The 16,497-nt window shown below is 45.8% G+C and overlaps 1 protein-coding gene across 1 annotated transcript in view; it reads left to right on the top strand.

Annotated features, from left to right (window-relative positions):
• The window catches only part of LOC115100214, a 104,064-nt gene that overhangs the window by 41,564 nt on the left and 46,003 nt on the right, over positions 1 to 16,497 (top strand). The window contains exons 18-23 of the mRNA XM_029618540.1: positions 3,594 to 3,854; positions 8,260 to 8,520; positions 9,424 to 9,678; positions 10,726 to 10,986; positions 14,229 to 14,489; positions 14,710 to 14,970. Coding sequence (XP_029474400.1) covers positions 3,594 to 3,854; positions 8,260 to 8,520; positions 9,424 to 9,678; positions 10,726 to 10,986; positions 14,229 to 14,489; positions 14,710 to 14,970 — 1,560 coding nt within the window. The remainder of the gene's footprint in view (positions 1 to 3,593; positions 3,855 to 8,259; positions 8,521 to 9,423; positions 9,679 to 10,725; positions 10,987 to 14,228; positions 14,490 to 14,709; positions 14,971 to 16,497) is intronic.

The following is a 16,497-nucleotide window of genomic DNA, read 5'->3' as shown; positions in this document are numbered from 1 at the left end:
AGAAAACACTGCAAATATTACACCAAGCCCTAAAACACCAATTCACCTCCTATTAGAAAAACAGGCTGCTATAGATCCCTACACAGAAATGACATGCTAGCAAAATACCTCACCTCGGTCACACATGCAGAACACAGATGGTCCCTCGCCCAATACTTGAAGACAAAAACTCAGCTCAGAATAACAAGCCAGACTCTGTATACAGTGCAACATTGGAAAACAGAATCACCATGCTTCATAAAACCTCAATCATAATAGTAACACTATACAAATAAAAAATAAAAAATTCAAAACAGCTGACAAAAAGAATAAAATCCAATAATTAAACTCATATACAAATACTGTACAATATTTCAAAACAGCAGACACATGAAATAACACTCAATAATTAAAACTAATAAGTATTTAAAGAACCCTCTCTCTCCATATCTGGGAACTTTTGATTTCCATTCATGCTGAGATTCTCTTGGATTAGTTAGCAGAGGCAGGATGGGGGCACACAATCTTTCTCCTCGCTTTCTCTCACATGCTCTCTGTTCCCTCCCCATATACACATGTTCTCACACAAACACATGCTCCCTGTATTCCTCACACACACATATGCTGTCTGTCCCCCATGCCATTCCTCCCACACTCTGTCCCCATCTTCCCCTCCCAACACCCCCCCCACACACACTGTCTGTCCCCTGTCCCCCGTAACACTCCTGCTCCCACACACACATACAGATGGTCTTTCCCTCCCACACACACATATTTGCTCTCACATCCATGTTCTCTGTCCTCCCCCCCACCCCACACACAAACATGCACTCTGTCCCTCTCACACACATACACGATCTGAAGCACCACACATGCACTATTTCCTCGGATAGTGAAAGCAGCAGCAGCTACTTTCTTGCCTCACTGTAGCATCGGGAGGCTTCCTCTCTCTATTGTTTGTGAGACAGACACTTTTTTTCAACTGCGCGGGCTGCATCTGCTCCCGATCCTCTCTTCAGCCTCACGGGCCCTGCTGCAGTTGCTCCCGATCTTCTTTTCAGCTGGAAGGGCCCAGTCGCCACTGCTCCAGATCCTCTCCTCCGGTGCAGGTACTTTCTTCCAGCCCCAGCCTCAGACTGGGCCTCCTTCTTCACACCTGCACAGGCCCTACTTCCTCTTTCAGCCCACGTGCGGGGAAGGAGGCCCAATCCCACAATCCTGCTCTAACGTCCAGGCTCTAGAGAGTCGGTGGAAGCACTATGCTGTCGCCCCCAAACCTGTAGTTTGCCTAGAGCTTCCACCAGCCCTGCAACAAAAGAATACTATATTCATTCGACATCTCTCATTTCTGTTGTTTATGAAAAGTCATTCACATAAAGGGTTTATGTTTATATTTCATACTTATATACTACCTTTTTCCCCAAAATGGGACCCAAAGTGGTTTACAACCAAAACAGTGCAATACATCAATACAATATACTGAACTGACTGGTAACATCCCAAAATATTGAAATATATTACGATACTCAAATGTGCACTGCATGCTCTTGGTTACATGTTAGAAGTGACACAGTCTAGCCTATGTTAAAGCAGGGGACCACATCATCAATACATATGCTTATAATTAGTACGTGTTAAATAGAAATCATGCACTCAAGCAAACCTGAACTCCAGTATCAAGTGGATGCTCCCAGGAGGCATTTAATTTGCTGACAGTACACTGAATTAGACGAACATGAAGAATTCTAAAAAAAAAAAATATATGTTGGACTAAATTCACCCAAATTCTTTTTGGCTTCTGGAAGGCAAATAGTAGAAAAAAACTAAAAAAAAAGATATTTGGGAGATATTCAGCAAATAACACCAAAATATTTGTCACAGACTGAAAAAAACATATTCAGAGAAAACTGGAAAAGAAACCACCATTAACACCCACCAGTCTGCCCCCAGATGTGTGTACGCTCATTCACTCACGTCAAACCTTTTACTCACCTCTGGCAGTCTGAAGCACCTGATTACTTAGTCTTGCCTGAGGCTGGAGTGAGCCTTGGCTGCAGCACCGCCAGAGTCGCGCAGTTCTCCTTTCTTGTTACTGAAGCAATTTTAACACTTCTATCATACATATTTTGTGGTGTAAGGATATTGTTGGGTTTTTTTTATGTGACCCCGCTTTGAACATGACCTAGGCAGTATAGAAATCTTTTAAATAAATTAGTAAAGCATTTTAAAATGTGGATAAAAATGGACAACCTAGTTGAAACAAACCTTCTTCTTCTACTTTATCAGATAATACCTTAAAGAAAAATTGTAACAACTCCTCAATATAATGTAAATAATTAATCCTAACTGCTCGGTTACCTTACTCTAATTCTCGACCCCGTTATATGACCCTTGTTGTAATGTAACTTTTGATCTCTTTGCACTTGTTTATGTTCCGTTTTTTGTTCACACCCCCTTGTTAAATGTAAACCGGCATGATGTGGTTTCTAATCACGAATGCCGGTATAGAAAAACTCTAAATAAATAAAATAAATAATAAATATAACTTTCATCTATTTTTTAAGCACTGGCTAAAGTTTTCCATGCAAAAGCTGTTTTTAAAGGATCAGTGCTTCTCTTCCCTACCAAGAGGGATCAATGCACTACTTGCCTTTATAAAAATGGTTTGGCCTATCTGAACCTATTCTGATAAGCCAGTGAGGACTAGGGAAAGTGTGCAAAGAGATGAGATGCTTTTATTTTCATATTTTGGATTTCTGCAGTCATGAGCCTTTGCTAACCTTCGAGGGTACTGCCCTCTTTATTTCCTTCTACATGTGACAGTATTTTCAGCAGCCTTATTCCCATTGATAATAATGGAGAAGCACCTTTGATCGTATTTGCATAAGATAGCGTAATGATTGAAGTGTGGGCTTCTTGCCCTTAGTTTGATCTGACATCAGCGCAGAAGCTTGCTCAGAGGGTTTCCTTTGTCAAGTTCCAGATACTAGGGACATCGGCAAAGAAACTGCATATCAGGAAATGAAGCTTTTGCATATTGTAATGAAACTGATAATAAATTAAATGATTTTGAGAGGGGGATTGCCTAAAATCCTCTGCAAAGGGAGTATATTCTATTTTTCACAATGCATCACAGAATATTGGATCCATGCTATTTTAGCATGGATCCAATTGATTTTTGTTCTCCGTAACCGATAGCAAGCTGTAATTTATAAACACAAATTTCTTTGCAACAGCATTTTTGTTTCATCATGAAACCAATAAGGTTTTGTGACAAAATCAAAATGGTAGAAAGAGAACTAGATCCTAATAATTTTAAATTCACTATGTATACATTTCTTGGCATGCCCTATTGTTTTGTGAACCATGGGATGTGTGGCAAAAGAAGCAGCCTCTTATTTGGCAAGCACAGGATTTGCATTGCTGTCATAGAAAGGGTAAATAAGCCATTTTGCTCCTACTCCAACACAGACAAACAGTAAAGATGGCATCATGTGATAGTAATGAATAACCTGGGGGGATATCAACAGGACTCCTCAGATCCAAGCTAGCTATATGAAAGTTGAAAAGAGCCGGATGTTTTTCAGCATGCACTGTGTTCTCCATCTTTCCAGCACCTTGTGTTCCTCTCAGTGTGATGGCCTTGATGATGTGTGCCCATAATGAAGTGCTGGTGTCCTGGGATCCAAGTCCTGGAGCCATATCCTATGAAGCAGCAGCCATCGGAAAAGACGGGCAGCCTCTGACTTGCAAAACAGGAAGCACAAATTGTCTGGTCTCAGGTCTACAGTGTGGCGAATTTTACAGTCTCACCGTGATTGCTGTACATGAAGAGTGCAAAAGCTTCGAGAGCCTCCCTATATACATTAAATCTGGTAACGTAATAGAATCGTGTCTCTGGTGGGGAGGGGGTTGACACAAAACAGGAAACTTAAAATGTAAAGATGTTAGGTATTCCTCAGTCAATATGGACACATAAGGCCCTATTGGAATACCACTGTGAATTACTAGGGAATACCATTAGGGTGCAGTGATTATCGGCCTGAGCATGCATTACCTGTGACCATATGGGACAGGTACTTAATATGCTCTTAATCAGCGCCATCCAGACTGATGTACAGAATTCTGAACCAATATAGAGGACAATTGAGACATATTTCCCCTCTTTCCAAAGACATAATATAGTTTGAAAGCTTGGATTAACCTCAGAACAACCTTCTTATACATTCCGTGCTCTGCCCTTTCTGAAATTACTCATTGAGATCCATATTCAGACATAGCCGCCTAAATAAGTTAGCTGGATAAGTCTTATCTGGTTAACTTAGCCAGGATATTCAATGGTGTGACTATGCCGCTAAATATACACATATAAGTTTAGTTAGCCAGATAATATAACCTGCTAACTTTAGACCTTCTCAATACCAGGTCTAAAGTTAGCTGGTTACCATAGCTGGATAAGTTTGAATATCATTATTATCCAACTAACTAGGTCATTCATCAAAGTGCATTAGGGCCCGAACTCACGTTAAATGGGGTCTAACGCATGCTGCGCACATGATAAATAGTCGCAACGCAAGTTTGCATGCAAATTATAAATTTAGTATGCATGTGGAAGGAGTTAAGTGCAAATTAAGGTGGCCTACCGCATTCCGCGATAGCTTAACACACACTAACACGGGATTTAACATTAGAAATGACTACACCTTTTTTTTCTTTTTGCGGTACAAGGGGAAAAAAACTTTTATTGCATGCCTGCTGCCATTATAGCAGATCATGGTTATTACTGCGGCTATTATTGCACGGGATAAAAAGAGGTCTTCTATCAGATACACCTACCAGGTCCTCCTGGGCCAATAAAAACACCTGTTCTTACTTGGCCTGTCTTTCTAAGCCCATAATGTTTGTGGCAAGTTTACTTGTTGGGGGATACTGGATACTTCAGCTCCCCGCAAACAACAAGAGGAACAACAACAACTACAAGGACAGGCAAGGGAAGTCCCAGCACCGAAGCCCGAGCCACTGGCCCCACAGGGAGAGGGTCGGGCCCATGGCAGCACCTGGCACATACGCGGGCTCGGCAGAGGTCGTTCAGGAAGTGCATCTTTCTTCCATGAGCCTCAATGCTGGGCATGCCAGAGGATTATGTGTTTAGCAGGTATCGCCTCAGCTCTGGAGCTATCCTGGAATTATATGAAGAAATCAGAGGGGATCTGGATCCGGTAACGGAAAGGTGCCACCTGTGCCGAGCCTCACCAAATTGTTGGCAAATTGTCTTGGGCTGCTGGAGAAGATGCAGGTGGAGGCTCTAGCATTCATTGTGGAATCTGTGTGAGGACGCTAGTGAAGTTATTTATTGAGGTAATCACTGTGGTGAGAGCTTGTGTGTGGGCTGCATTCTGGTCATGCAGGGCCTGAGTCTGCGCATTCACAGCCCTCCTCAGGCGAAGCTCTGCCCATATGTGATGGACATCATGGCTCCTTTCCAGCCAGTCCAGCTGTTTGTGCATTGAGGCTTTGATCTGTGCCGGTGCTGGAGCTGGTGTTGGAAATAGTGCTAGTGCTGAGGTGCTGTGCTTGTCATGGCCGGAGCGGAGGTTTGAGCCTCCAAAAGTGGCATGAGGGAGCTGGTGGGCTGCTCTGGCTCGGTGTCTGCTGCCTTGTGCTGAACATGTGGTGTGCTGGAGTGAGGTTGCACTGGCTCAACTGTGTGCCACTGCAGGCTGGGCTCTTCCATGAAACTGGAAAGGTTTAAGCTCACATTCAGTGGTCTTGCTGAGCCAAGGGCTTGCAGGATCTGGCTGTGCTGAGGAGGCTGCAGCTGCTGCTGCTCCTCCTCCTCCTTGCTGAACTGTGTCTGTGCATCCATAAGCAAGGAGGCATGGAAAAGTGCTGCTGCATGGCTGATCCCTGGCTATTCACTGTTGGTCCCTGGGGCTTCACTGCTGGTCCCTGGGACTTGATGGCTAGGACCGTCAGAGTCCTGGGCAAGAGCTATGGAAACAAAGAAAAAGTCATAAGTACCAAAGCCAAGAGGTACACACATGGACCATTTGGCATGAGATACGCACTTTGCAAGTCAATCAATGTGAGCATCTTACGCCAAATGATGTGCCCTACTGTAGCAGCCTTGCCATTTACAGGTGAGGTGAACTTACCGGCTCCAGCTCGCATGGTGACCAGCCACTCAGCTATGCCCTCGAACACATCGGGTCGCAGCCGTTGGACAAGGTGCTCCTCCATGGGCATGAGCACAATCAGACAAGGGGCTCCTCCGCCAATCTGCCATATGTACCTATTGCAGTTAGCCACCTTTGTCTTCAACTGGGCCTTTATTTCCCGGTATCTGTGGGCCACCTGCTTCCCACTGCATCTCATGTCACTGCGCCTTGAGATAGCCTGGGCGATGGTGCGCCAGATCTGGCCCTTGGTTGCCCTCGAGGTCTTGGCTACATGGTTGCCGAAGAGCATGGCATAATGTTCCAGCAATGATAATCTCATTGTCCTCTGGGCTGAACTTCAACACCCTTAAACACACCCTGCTGCCTGGCTGTCGGAAGGGGGTGCCACTTCTGCTTTCAGAGAAGTGTCCTCCATTTCCTGACTCTCATTCCCACTTCTCTCTCCTTTCCTCCCCCTTCCTGCACCTGCCCTACTGACTCCCCTCTCCTCTTCCCTCTCTATCTATCCCTAGCCTGTTGTCTTCCTCCCATCAGACTCACCTGCCTAATCCCTTTGCCCTCCCACTTCCTCTTATTCTTTCCCCCTCCCTATCTCTACTCCTGTCCCTGACCCTACTCCTCCTTCTCCTAGCACTCCTGCCATCATCCTCCCTCCTTCTCTTGTCCCTCCTCACCTCATACCTCTCCTCTCTGCCCCTGCCTCTCATGCTCCATTCTCTCCACTCCTCAACACTTCCATGCCTCACCAGTCCTCCTCTGCCTCACCACCATGCCTCATCATCTTCCAGCTCACTACCACGCCTCACCATTCCTCCTCACCACTCCTCCTCTGCCTCACCACTCTTCCTCCACCTCACCACCATGCTTCACTACTCCTCGCCATTCCTCCTCACCACTCCTCCTCCCCCTCACCATCACATCTCACCCAAACACAAAGACAAACTGACAAACTTGACAAACAAAAACTTTCACACACACATAAAGACAAGCAACAAAGGTTAAGGTAAACAGATGAGAACAGAAGACAGGACAACTCACTCAGAAATTGCTATCCACTAAGTCCACTAAACTTCAACCAAGAACTCACCTACTCTCCTTTCCTCTCTCCAAACCCCTGACACACCCTCAAAGAAACAGCTGCAGGAAGCCGGTATATATAAACCAGAAAAATAACGTGTCATGCAGAAATCAATGTGTGCCATGTAAAATGATGCGTGACACAATAATTTCCTATGCGAAGCGATACACAGGAAATTAGCCTATCCACACCCATTTTTTTTATCGGTGCTATTGCTGCTATATTTATAGCATTTTGATGAATCTAGGCCTAAATTAGCTGGATAAGGAGCTTCCTCCAGTTGCACCCTCTGGAACAACATGTGTTTTTTATCTGGCTAGATTTTAGTTGGATAATGACTTATCCAGCTGGATAAGAGGCTGGAATACCAAAACTTGCCATTTAGACAGATCATTATAAGTTATCAGTCTAAATGGCTTTGAATATCTACCTTATTGTTTTTAATGTGCATTTACCAAAGTATCCTGAGCTGAAGCTAGCTGTGTCTCATCTCCCCCATCATTCCAGTGTCCATACCTTCCCTTGTCATTCATATGAAATGTGAACTTCAGCCCAATGCAGAGGAGAAAAGATTGTCCTATCTGACAGAAGAAAACAATGGTGGTAAATTGAAGTTTCCACTAATGAGGTGAACCATTTCTTAAGGAGACATATATAACAAATACACATTAGAAGTCCCAGGCTTGTGTTACTGAAGTAACGTACTCTAGATAGCATTAGGTCATCATGGAAAGGTATGTCAATCTGTTCCTTCTCAAAGCCATGTAGTGTTTTAGGACATATACAGTATTCACATTTGGTCCCAGAACCATAGGACAGTGAATATTGTTGAATGGGGATTCTGAATCTTTTGCTTAGCTGACACTGATTGTTGACTCTGCAGAATGCATTGTCCATCGTCAAAGCATCTTGGGTGCTCATCAGTGAGCCAACACTGGTAGAACAGGTTGATAATTTATATGTAGCTTCACATTATTCAGTGCTTTTGCTGTAATTGGTTCTTCTTGTCCGTTTCCATCCAAGTTCCGTGCACTCCTGAGAACCTACAGGTGGAAGTTTACTGTGAAAATGACACTGTGATTGCCAGCTGGAGCCCCAGTGATGGGGCAGTATCTTACACTGCAACCGCACTTGGAAAAGACAACCATTCCATGACTTGCAGCTCTTCAGATACTCACTGTACAATAACCAGCATGGACTGTGGGAGCAATTATACTATTTCTGTGAAGGCATTGGATGATACCTGCAACAGCAGTGATAGCAACTCAGAAGGCTTCCACACAGGTATGCTGGAATCTAGAGTCATTCTATTGGGAATTCTGCTTTCCATAGACACAAGGTACTAGCCAGGAATAGGTAACCTACAGTCCCCATTGGCACCAATCTGCTCAGGTTTTCAGACTATCCCTAATGAATATGCATGAGATAAATTTCAGTGTATGCAGATTTCTCTTATACTTATTCAATAGGGATGTCTTGAAAACCCAGTCAGACTGGTGTCCATGGGAACTGGAGATTGCCTACCCCTAGTACTAAATGGAAGGGAACTCTTCCTACAGAGATCTCTTATCTGATTCTGCCCCCAGTAATATCTGGCAATAATAGGATTAAATTGGAAAACTGGGTTGTGCTATCTATTTTCTGTTTTTCTTAAAAATGCAAAGAGTAGTTGGCGATATTAAAAGAAATTCAGTTACTAATTATTGATTTAAAGTTGCCAGCTATTATCAATCCCATTCAATAGCAAGTACCAGGTTCCAGAAGAAACTGCAGTCTATGGCCCCTAGCCAAGGGCTATAAATGTGATAACTGGGCTACATAAGGAAAAAAGGATTAAAATGGAGGGAAACCCCCAGATAATAGAGAATGAAGGTTCATGGCTCCATAGCTCAGTAAAGAGCATTTCTCATTGAGATGGAGGCCAAAAGAAGCAAAAAGCAAACTGCCAGACCAAAATAATAGTAATGTCTGCTGAAGAGTTGGTGTAGCAGGTTATTTAAATGTCAAAACTGGATCTCAGAAACATGAGTTGGCAAATTTAAGAAGGACTGAAGTGAGACTAGAGTGAATTTAATGCTGAGTTGAAGTATATTGGTCAAAGTAGAGTCTATATGCTGTGCGTGAAATACTGCAGCGGGATGTCCATGCTCAAGGCCCTCTTTTTTGATGTTTGATCTCTTTGTTTAGCTCCCTGCGCACCACAGATTGTCCAAGCGGACTGTGCTGTGGACACCGCTGTAGTCTCCTGGCAGTACTGCAAAGGCGCCACCTCCTACACAGTAACCGTGGAAGGAAGCAATGGCCACATAGACACATGCCTCGCCACTGGTACCAGCTGCGAAATTCCTGACCTCCACTGTGGGCGGACCTATGAGGTGTACGTCACGGCTCATAACGAGATATGCAACAGCACGGCGAACACCACCAGGGAAATCACAACCGGTGACTAAGCTTTAGCTTCCTTTCTTTTCCCCTTTGAGTAACAGGCAGAGCTACATGAAGCCCGGTAGTGAAACAATGAAACACAGAGGGAGATGGGAAGGGGTGGCCTTTTTAAATATATCATCATTTTTTGTGGGGGGTATGTCTTATAACCAGATGCTGAGATATCAAACAGTAGCACCTTTGCCTACATGCTAAAATGGTGGCTGTTTATTTTGGTCAAAATTATGATCTTCAAGACCAGAATTTTTTCTTGTTTCTATTACATCAGCTTGCATTTACATCAGCTACCACCCAGCTTATTAGCATTGTAGTAGAGTTCTTGGTTTACTTTCTTACCTGTTTCAGGCCAGTTTTAACCTGGAAAATGAATTCTTTGCAACCATCATAGAGTACATTTGAAGCAGGTTTCACAATAAATTCCTTGGGGAACAAAATTCAAGATATTCAGTGTATTCGGGAAAGCTGTCCGGCCATTGCTCATCTTCCTAGGCGTACTTGGTTCTGACTACTGCACCTCTGCCGAAACATGCACAAGATAGTACCCTAGCCTTAGCCACAACATACAGATATAAGCCCTAATAATGTGCATCTTACATGTGTGATTTCTGAGGACTGAGTTTTCAAAGCCATTTACACTCGTGCATCGGCTGTCTGAACATACATGTGTTCTTTGGCGACACGCGTACTTTTGGCCACATTTAGGGGAGACATTCTTGGGGGGGGGGTGTTATGGGCAGGCTTGCAAAACAACATGTGTAGGTTGTATTTTCAAGTCAGGACGCAAGTGCAAAGGTTCATGAGTATTCTGTACACAAGACAAGACAAGTTTCAACGTCAGAGTACATGTGTACTTTCTCTTTGACAGTTGATGTAAAGACTGCAAGCACATAGTATCCACGGACTTTGTCCTGATGTGGTCAGCCTGAAAATTGTCCCCTATTTGAGCAACAGCTCCATGGCTGTAGTCTCCGATGCTAGGAATTTAGATATCCAGACCAGGTCATTTTGTCTACTGGCACATCTAACCTGCTTCCTTCGTCTTAGATCCCTGCGGCGTGCAGAACATCACGGTTAATCTGGACTGTGAGACGTCGGCGGCCGAAGTGTTTTGGGAGCCAAGTGAAGGCTCGCTTTCATACGCTGCGGTGGCAGAAGGGAGTGATGGCCAGAAGTACAGCTGCTTCACCCCAAACACAGCCTGCCTCACCCCAGCCCTGCACTGCGGGGACAAATTCACTTTCACAGTGATAGCGGTAGGAGCGAAGAGTAACACCACCTCTGTTGTCAGCTACACTGCAGAGTCAGGTACTATCCCACACAATTCGCTGCAGTCACCACCAGATGCTTTGGCTCAGTTTATGGTAAATGGAAGTATGGGAAGCAATGGGCAGAGGCCATGGTAGGTGGAGGAGAGTGAGATGCATGGTACGGACAGTAACATCTTTGTTCCTGATTTGTTAATTCTTTTGCAAATCATGGTACTGATCTCCAAGTTCTTATCATTCTGTGTTTTATCCACATAATTTATGACATTTGCCTAGAAAGAGGAAAGATTAATGGCTATAGGGATGTACTGTATATAAAGTATAAACATCTTTATCTATAGATCTATTGAATGTATTGCCATTTATAATCAGATGGTGCACATGGGAATACACTTAATCTAAACATGTATACTCTAGAGCAGTGGTTCTCAACCTTTTTTCGGCCGGGACACACCTGACAGATGGTTCTCACATGTGTGACACACTGAACATGTGACCGTCACGGGACAAAATGTAAATATACATTCTGCATCCTCAGGAACCACGTCGACCCCCAAAAATGGGTGCAGAGCAGAACTAGGGCATTACCCGTACAACTCACCATACAAAAAAAAGATATTCTGGATCTGATGACATCTCAATAAAAGCAAAGCAAACTCTCTTTACTGGCAAGCACAATACCCCTCCTTATGAAAAGACAGTAATTAACCAGGCCCTAAACACTAATACACTTCCTATTGGGAAAACAGAGCAAGCCAAGCTGCTATAGATACCCACTTAGAAATAATTGTAAAACTATACTAATAAATGTTACAAAACAGCTGATGAACAGAATAAAATCCAACAATTAAAAACTCATAAAAATTAATAAAAATTGTCTAAGTATCAATAAAATATTTCAAAACAGCAGACATCACATAACACCCAATAATTAAAATGGCAGTCAATCAAGAAAAATAAACTTAAAAAGCTGCCTTTACTTACCCTCTCCAGCAACTCTCCTACTCCTTTCCCTTGCAGGCCAATAGCACTCACCAGAAGCAGCTAGGACTGCTGAAGCTCTGTCCTCACAGTCCTCTTCCTTAGCACCCACACACACAACGACCAGTCTCTGTCTCACACAGACCAGTAACTTCCCTAACTAGTATCTCTTCCTCACACACACACCAGTCACCTCCCTGACCAGTCTCTCTCAATCACACACATGCTGTCACTTACATACAAGCTCACACATACTCTGTCACTTACAACCACACACACTGCCACTTATGCACCCATTGTACCACACACACAAGCTCTCACTCATGCACCCAAGCACCCATTCTACCACATACACACACACACTGCCACTCATGCACCCATTGTACCACACACACACACACTACCACTCATGCAACCAGGCATGCATTCTAACACACACCCACACACAAAGCTGCCACTCATGCACCCAGGCATGCATTCTAACACACACACACACACAAAGCTGCCACTTACGCACCCAGGCATGCATTCCAACACACACACACACAAAGCTGCCACTCACCACCCAGGCACCCATTCTACCACAGGCACACAAGCTCTCACTCATGCAATCAGGCATGCATTCTAACACACACACACACACAAAGCTGCCACTCACGCACCCAGGCATGCATTCCAACACACACACACACACAAAGCTGCCACTCACCACCCAGGCACCCATTCTACCATAGGCACACAAGCTCTCACTCATGCAATCAGGCATGCATTCTAACACACACACACACACACAAAGCTGCCACTCACGCACCCAGGCACCCATTCTACCACATTCACACACACAAGCTCTCACTCATGCACCCATTCTACAACAGGCACACAAGCTCTCACTCATGCACCCAGGCACCCATTCTACCACAAGCACACAAGCTCACATGGAGCCTCTTCTCATTGTTTGGCCTCCACTTCTCAGCCACCTCTGGCCTGACCTCCCGCGGTACGCAACGTCTCTCCAGCTGCCTCCCGCAGTGTGCAGGGTCTCTCTGCTCTTCAGCCGCCGGCAGCGGCGCACAGCGTCTCTTAGTTCTTCGGCCCCGCCGCCGGCAACGTGCAGGTCTCTGCGCTCTTCAGCCGCCGGCAGCGGCGCACAGCGTCACTTAGTTCTTCGGCCCCGCCGCCGGCAACGTGCAGGTCTCTGCGCTCTTCAGCCACCGGCAGCGGCGCGCAGCAACTCTTTGTTCTTCGGCCCCGCCGCTGGTGACGCACAGGTCTCTCTGCTCTTCAGCTGCCGGCGGCGCGCAGCGTCTCTTCGTTCTTCGGCCCCGCTGACGTCGGCGCGCAGGTCTTTTCATTCTTCGGCCCCGCTGACGTTGGCGCGCAGGTCTCTTCGTTCTTCGGCCCCGCTGACGTCGGCGCGCAGGTCTCTTCGTTCTTCGGCCCCGCTGGCGTTGGCGCGCAGCGTCTCTTCATTCTTCGGCCCCGCTGACGTCGGCACGCAGGTCTTTTCATTCTTCGGCCCCGCTGGCGTTGGCGCGCAGGTCTTTTCATTCATCGGCCCCGCTGGCGTTGGCACGCAGGTCTTTTCATTCTTCGGCCCCGCTGGCGTTGGCGCGCTGGTCTTTTCATTCTTCGGCCCCGCTGGCGTTGGCGCGCAGGTCTTTTCATTCATCGGCCCCGCTGGCGGTGGCGCGCAGCGTCTCTTCATTCTTCGGCCCCGCCCCTAGGGAGAAGGGAAGCTCAAGCGGGGCAGTGGAACACCGGGAGCCGCGACACACCTGCCGGAGCTTGGCGACACACTGGTGTAGAACCACTGCTCTAGAGGAAAGGTGAGATAGGGGAGATATGATTGGGACATTTAAATATCTCAAAGGTTTCCATGCACAGACGGTGAGCCTCTTTCAACAGAAAGAAGGCTCTAGAACCAAGGGGTCATGGGATGAGGTCAAAGGGAGTAGACTCAGGAGTAATCTTAGGAAATATTTCTTTACAGAGATGGTAGTAGATGCATGGAACAGCTTCCCCATGGAGGTGGTGGAGAGATACAGTGTCTGAATTAAGAAAGCATGGAATAAACACAGGGGATCCCTGAGGGAGTGATGGGAATTTATAAAGCTAAATTAATTGGGCAGACTAGATGGGCCATATGGTCTTTTTCTGCCGTCATATTTCTCTGCTTCTATATAAAGAAACAAAAAGAGTGCAGCAGTAAATCATTAACTATCTATTAAATAAAACAATAATATATTTGGAATGCCTGTCTTACATTGGTTATGTGTTTCTCTTTACAACAATTGACTCCAGCCCCCTGCCCTGTCGAGAACTTTACAGCGCAGGTAGTCTGTGACTCCAACCTGGTGTCTGTGTCCTGGGGAGAAAGCAGTGGGGCTGCCTCCTATACTGTACAAGCCTTCGCCAGCGATGGGAGCAGAGGCTCTTGCAACACCACAGCTACACTCTGTGAGCTGCCTGACCTCCACTGTGGCCTGCAATATAATTTCACCCTGCTGGCACTGTCCAGTACCTGCCAGAGCTTGGCTTCGCAGCCATTCCCACTAAGAACAGGTAATTTGTTTCTGTCAAGTAACTTTAAACCCGTATGCAATGAAATGACAAGCAGCCCCAGTCAGCTGCTGACATCATCACTTCTGTCACTGGGCGAGCGGGCCCCACATGGCCCCTACGAGGCAGTGGAGAATGCGCTAAACCTCTTAGCCCTTCTCAGTGGAGGAAGGAAAGAAGCTTTGTAGGTGTTTAATTCCTGTCCTTTGTTTTCTTTTCCAAGCTCCCTGTAAGCCTGAATCTGTGACTGCTAGCCTGCACTGTGCCAGCAATGTCGTGTCCGTTTCTTGGGTGCCCAGCGCCGGGGACGCATCCTTCCTGGCTTTCGCTGTGGGAAGAGATGGGCAGCTGGCATCCTGCAACACGACGGAGACGTCCTGTGACATCATCGGCCTGACATGCGGGCAGATGTACAATGTGTCTGTGATAGCCGCCGATGACTACTGCTCCAGCCTAGAGAGTGACAACGCTGAGATCAAAACCGGTAATGCTGCCAGCCTGGGCCATCAAATGAGAGAAGCGCCTCATTAATGTTTTTCTCATTGACAGGGAGTTTCTTAGGGGTTTGCTCTTACCGTTTCTTCTCTTTCGCTTTCCTGAAAACATTCAATGAATTATGCATCGGTAGATTTTGTTATGGCTATATCTCTATGGCTTGGCCATGTTTGCCAGCTGGTAAACCGAAGAACAGCAAAACAGCTCAGCAATAGTAAACTGCCACGGGCTTAACCACTCACCTGCACATCCCCATCCACCTTCCCTTCCTCCCTCCCCCTCACCTTAATTCTCTCTGCGACTGATTGGACCCTGCAGGGAAGATGCTTAGGAGAAAGGCGTGAGTGGAAAAAGTATGGTTGAAGTTTTATTGATTGAACAGTAGACAGTTTTAGAAGTTTCACATCCTATTTACTAGGCCCCCTTCAGGTTTGGCAGAAGCAATACCAACCTGGGCGACCCACTGTCCATTTACTTATTTACTACTTTAAATGTCCTACTGCTCACTCCTCAGTATGCAGCTGCTTATCCCCAACTCGGCTGCTGTCAACCTGCCAGACCACGCCCGCTGGAACCTCCAGATCTTACTGTGCTTGGCTACAGTCTGCCAGGCAGACTGATCTGCATGGTCACCTGACTTACCAGTAGGACTTCTCTTTCTTCCTGTTACTGATTTTGCCATTCTGGCAGCCCCAGCACTCATCAATTAATCAGCCAAGTAGGGCACTTTCTATTCTTTATTAACCCCATCACCATCCGTCGACGCTATGCTAACCTATGGGGGGGGGGGGGGGGTTCCATTTTCTCTCACCTTGAGCTAGGAAAGCAAATCCTTGTTTATCCTATCTCCTGCCCTGTTTGCTGTGGCCTCTTCTAGATAATAACAAGCTGCATGCTGGATGTGTTCAATGAAATATTCATGCCCGTGCACTCTGCTCAGGCGGTACGGACCTGGACAACCCTTGACTATCAACATGTTCCTGACTGCTAATCTCCTCTCCTTCCCCTCATCATAACAAAAAACTTAGATATTTCCCAATTTACCCTTCTTGATGTAGCCTCCTGCACACCCATTTCATTTCTCCATAAACTCTTCAAGATGATTTCTGAACAGAGGATCCTAGCTCGGGGGAATAATTCAGCTATCTGCACTAAGTCCTTCCCGACTCTTATTCTGAGCTCAGATCCCTTGCAGGCTGCAAGGTCATTGCACCGTAAGTGATGTGGAGGGCATGCTACTCTCCGCTCATGCATTAAGGTCGGTATCAATTAATCTCATCTCAGTGGACTCCTATCCAGTGCGACTGGACCCTTTTCGGCACTAATCCTCCGTGCTCTCCCATCTCCTCTTCATGGCTCACTTAGCCCAAAATACAAATAAGGAGCCACATAGCCATACCATCCTCAACTCTTCTGGGAAAATATAGGGAGCGTACCATTATATATTTTGTACCATTAATTGTGTCTTTCTATTTCCTTTCTCTCCCCATCTCCTCATATTACAGTTTTTCATATT

The sequence above is a fragment of the Rhinatrema bivittatum genome, chromosome 10 (assembly GCF_901001135.1).
Source record: "Rhinatrema bivittatum chromosome 10, aRhiBiv1.1, whole genome shotgun sequence".
Lineage (NCBI taxonomy): Eukaryota > Metazoa > Chordata > Amphibia > Gymnophiona > Rhinatrematidae > Rhinatrema > Rhinatrema bivittatum.
This window is presented reverse-complemented; position numbering and strand designations above follow the sequence as displayed.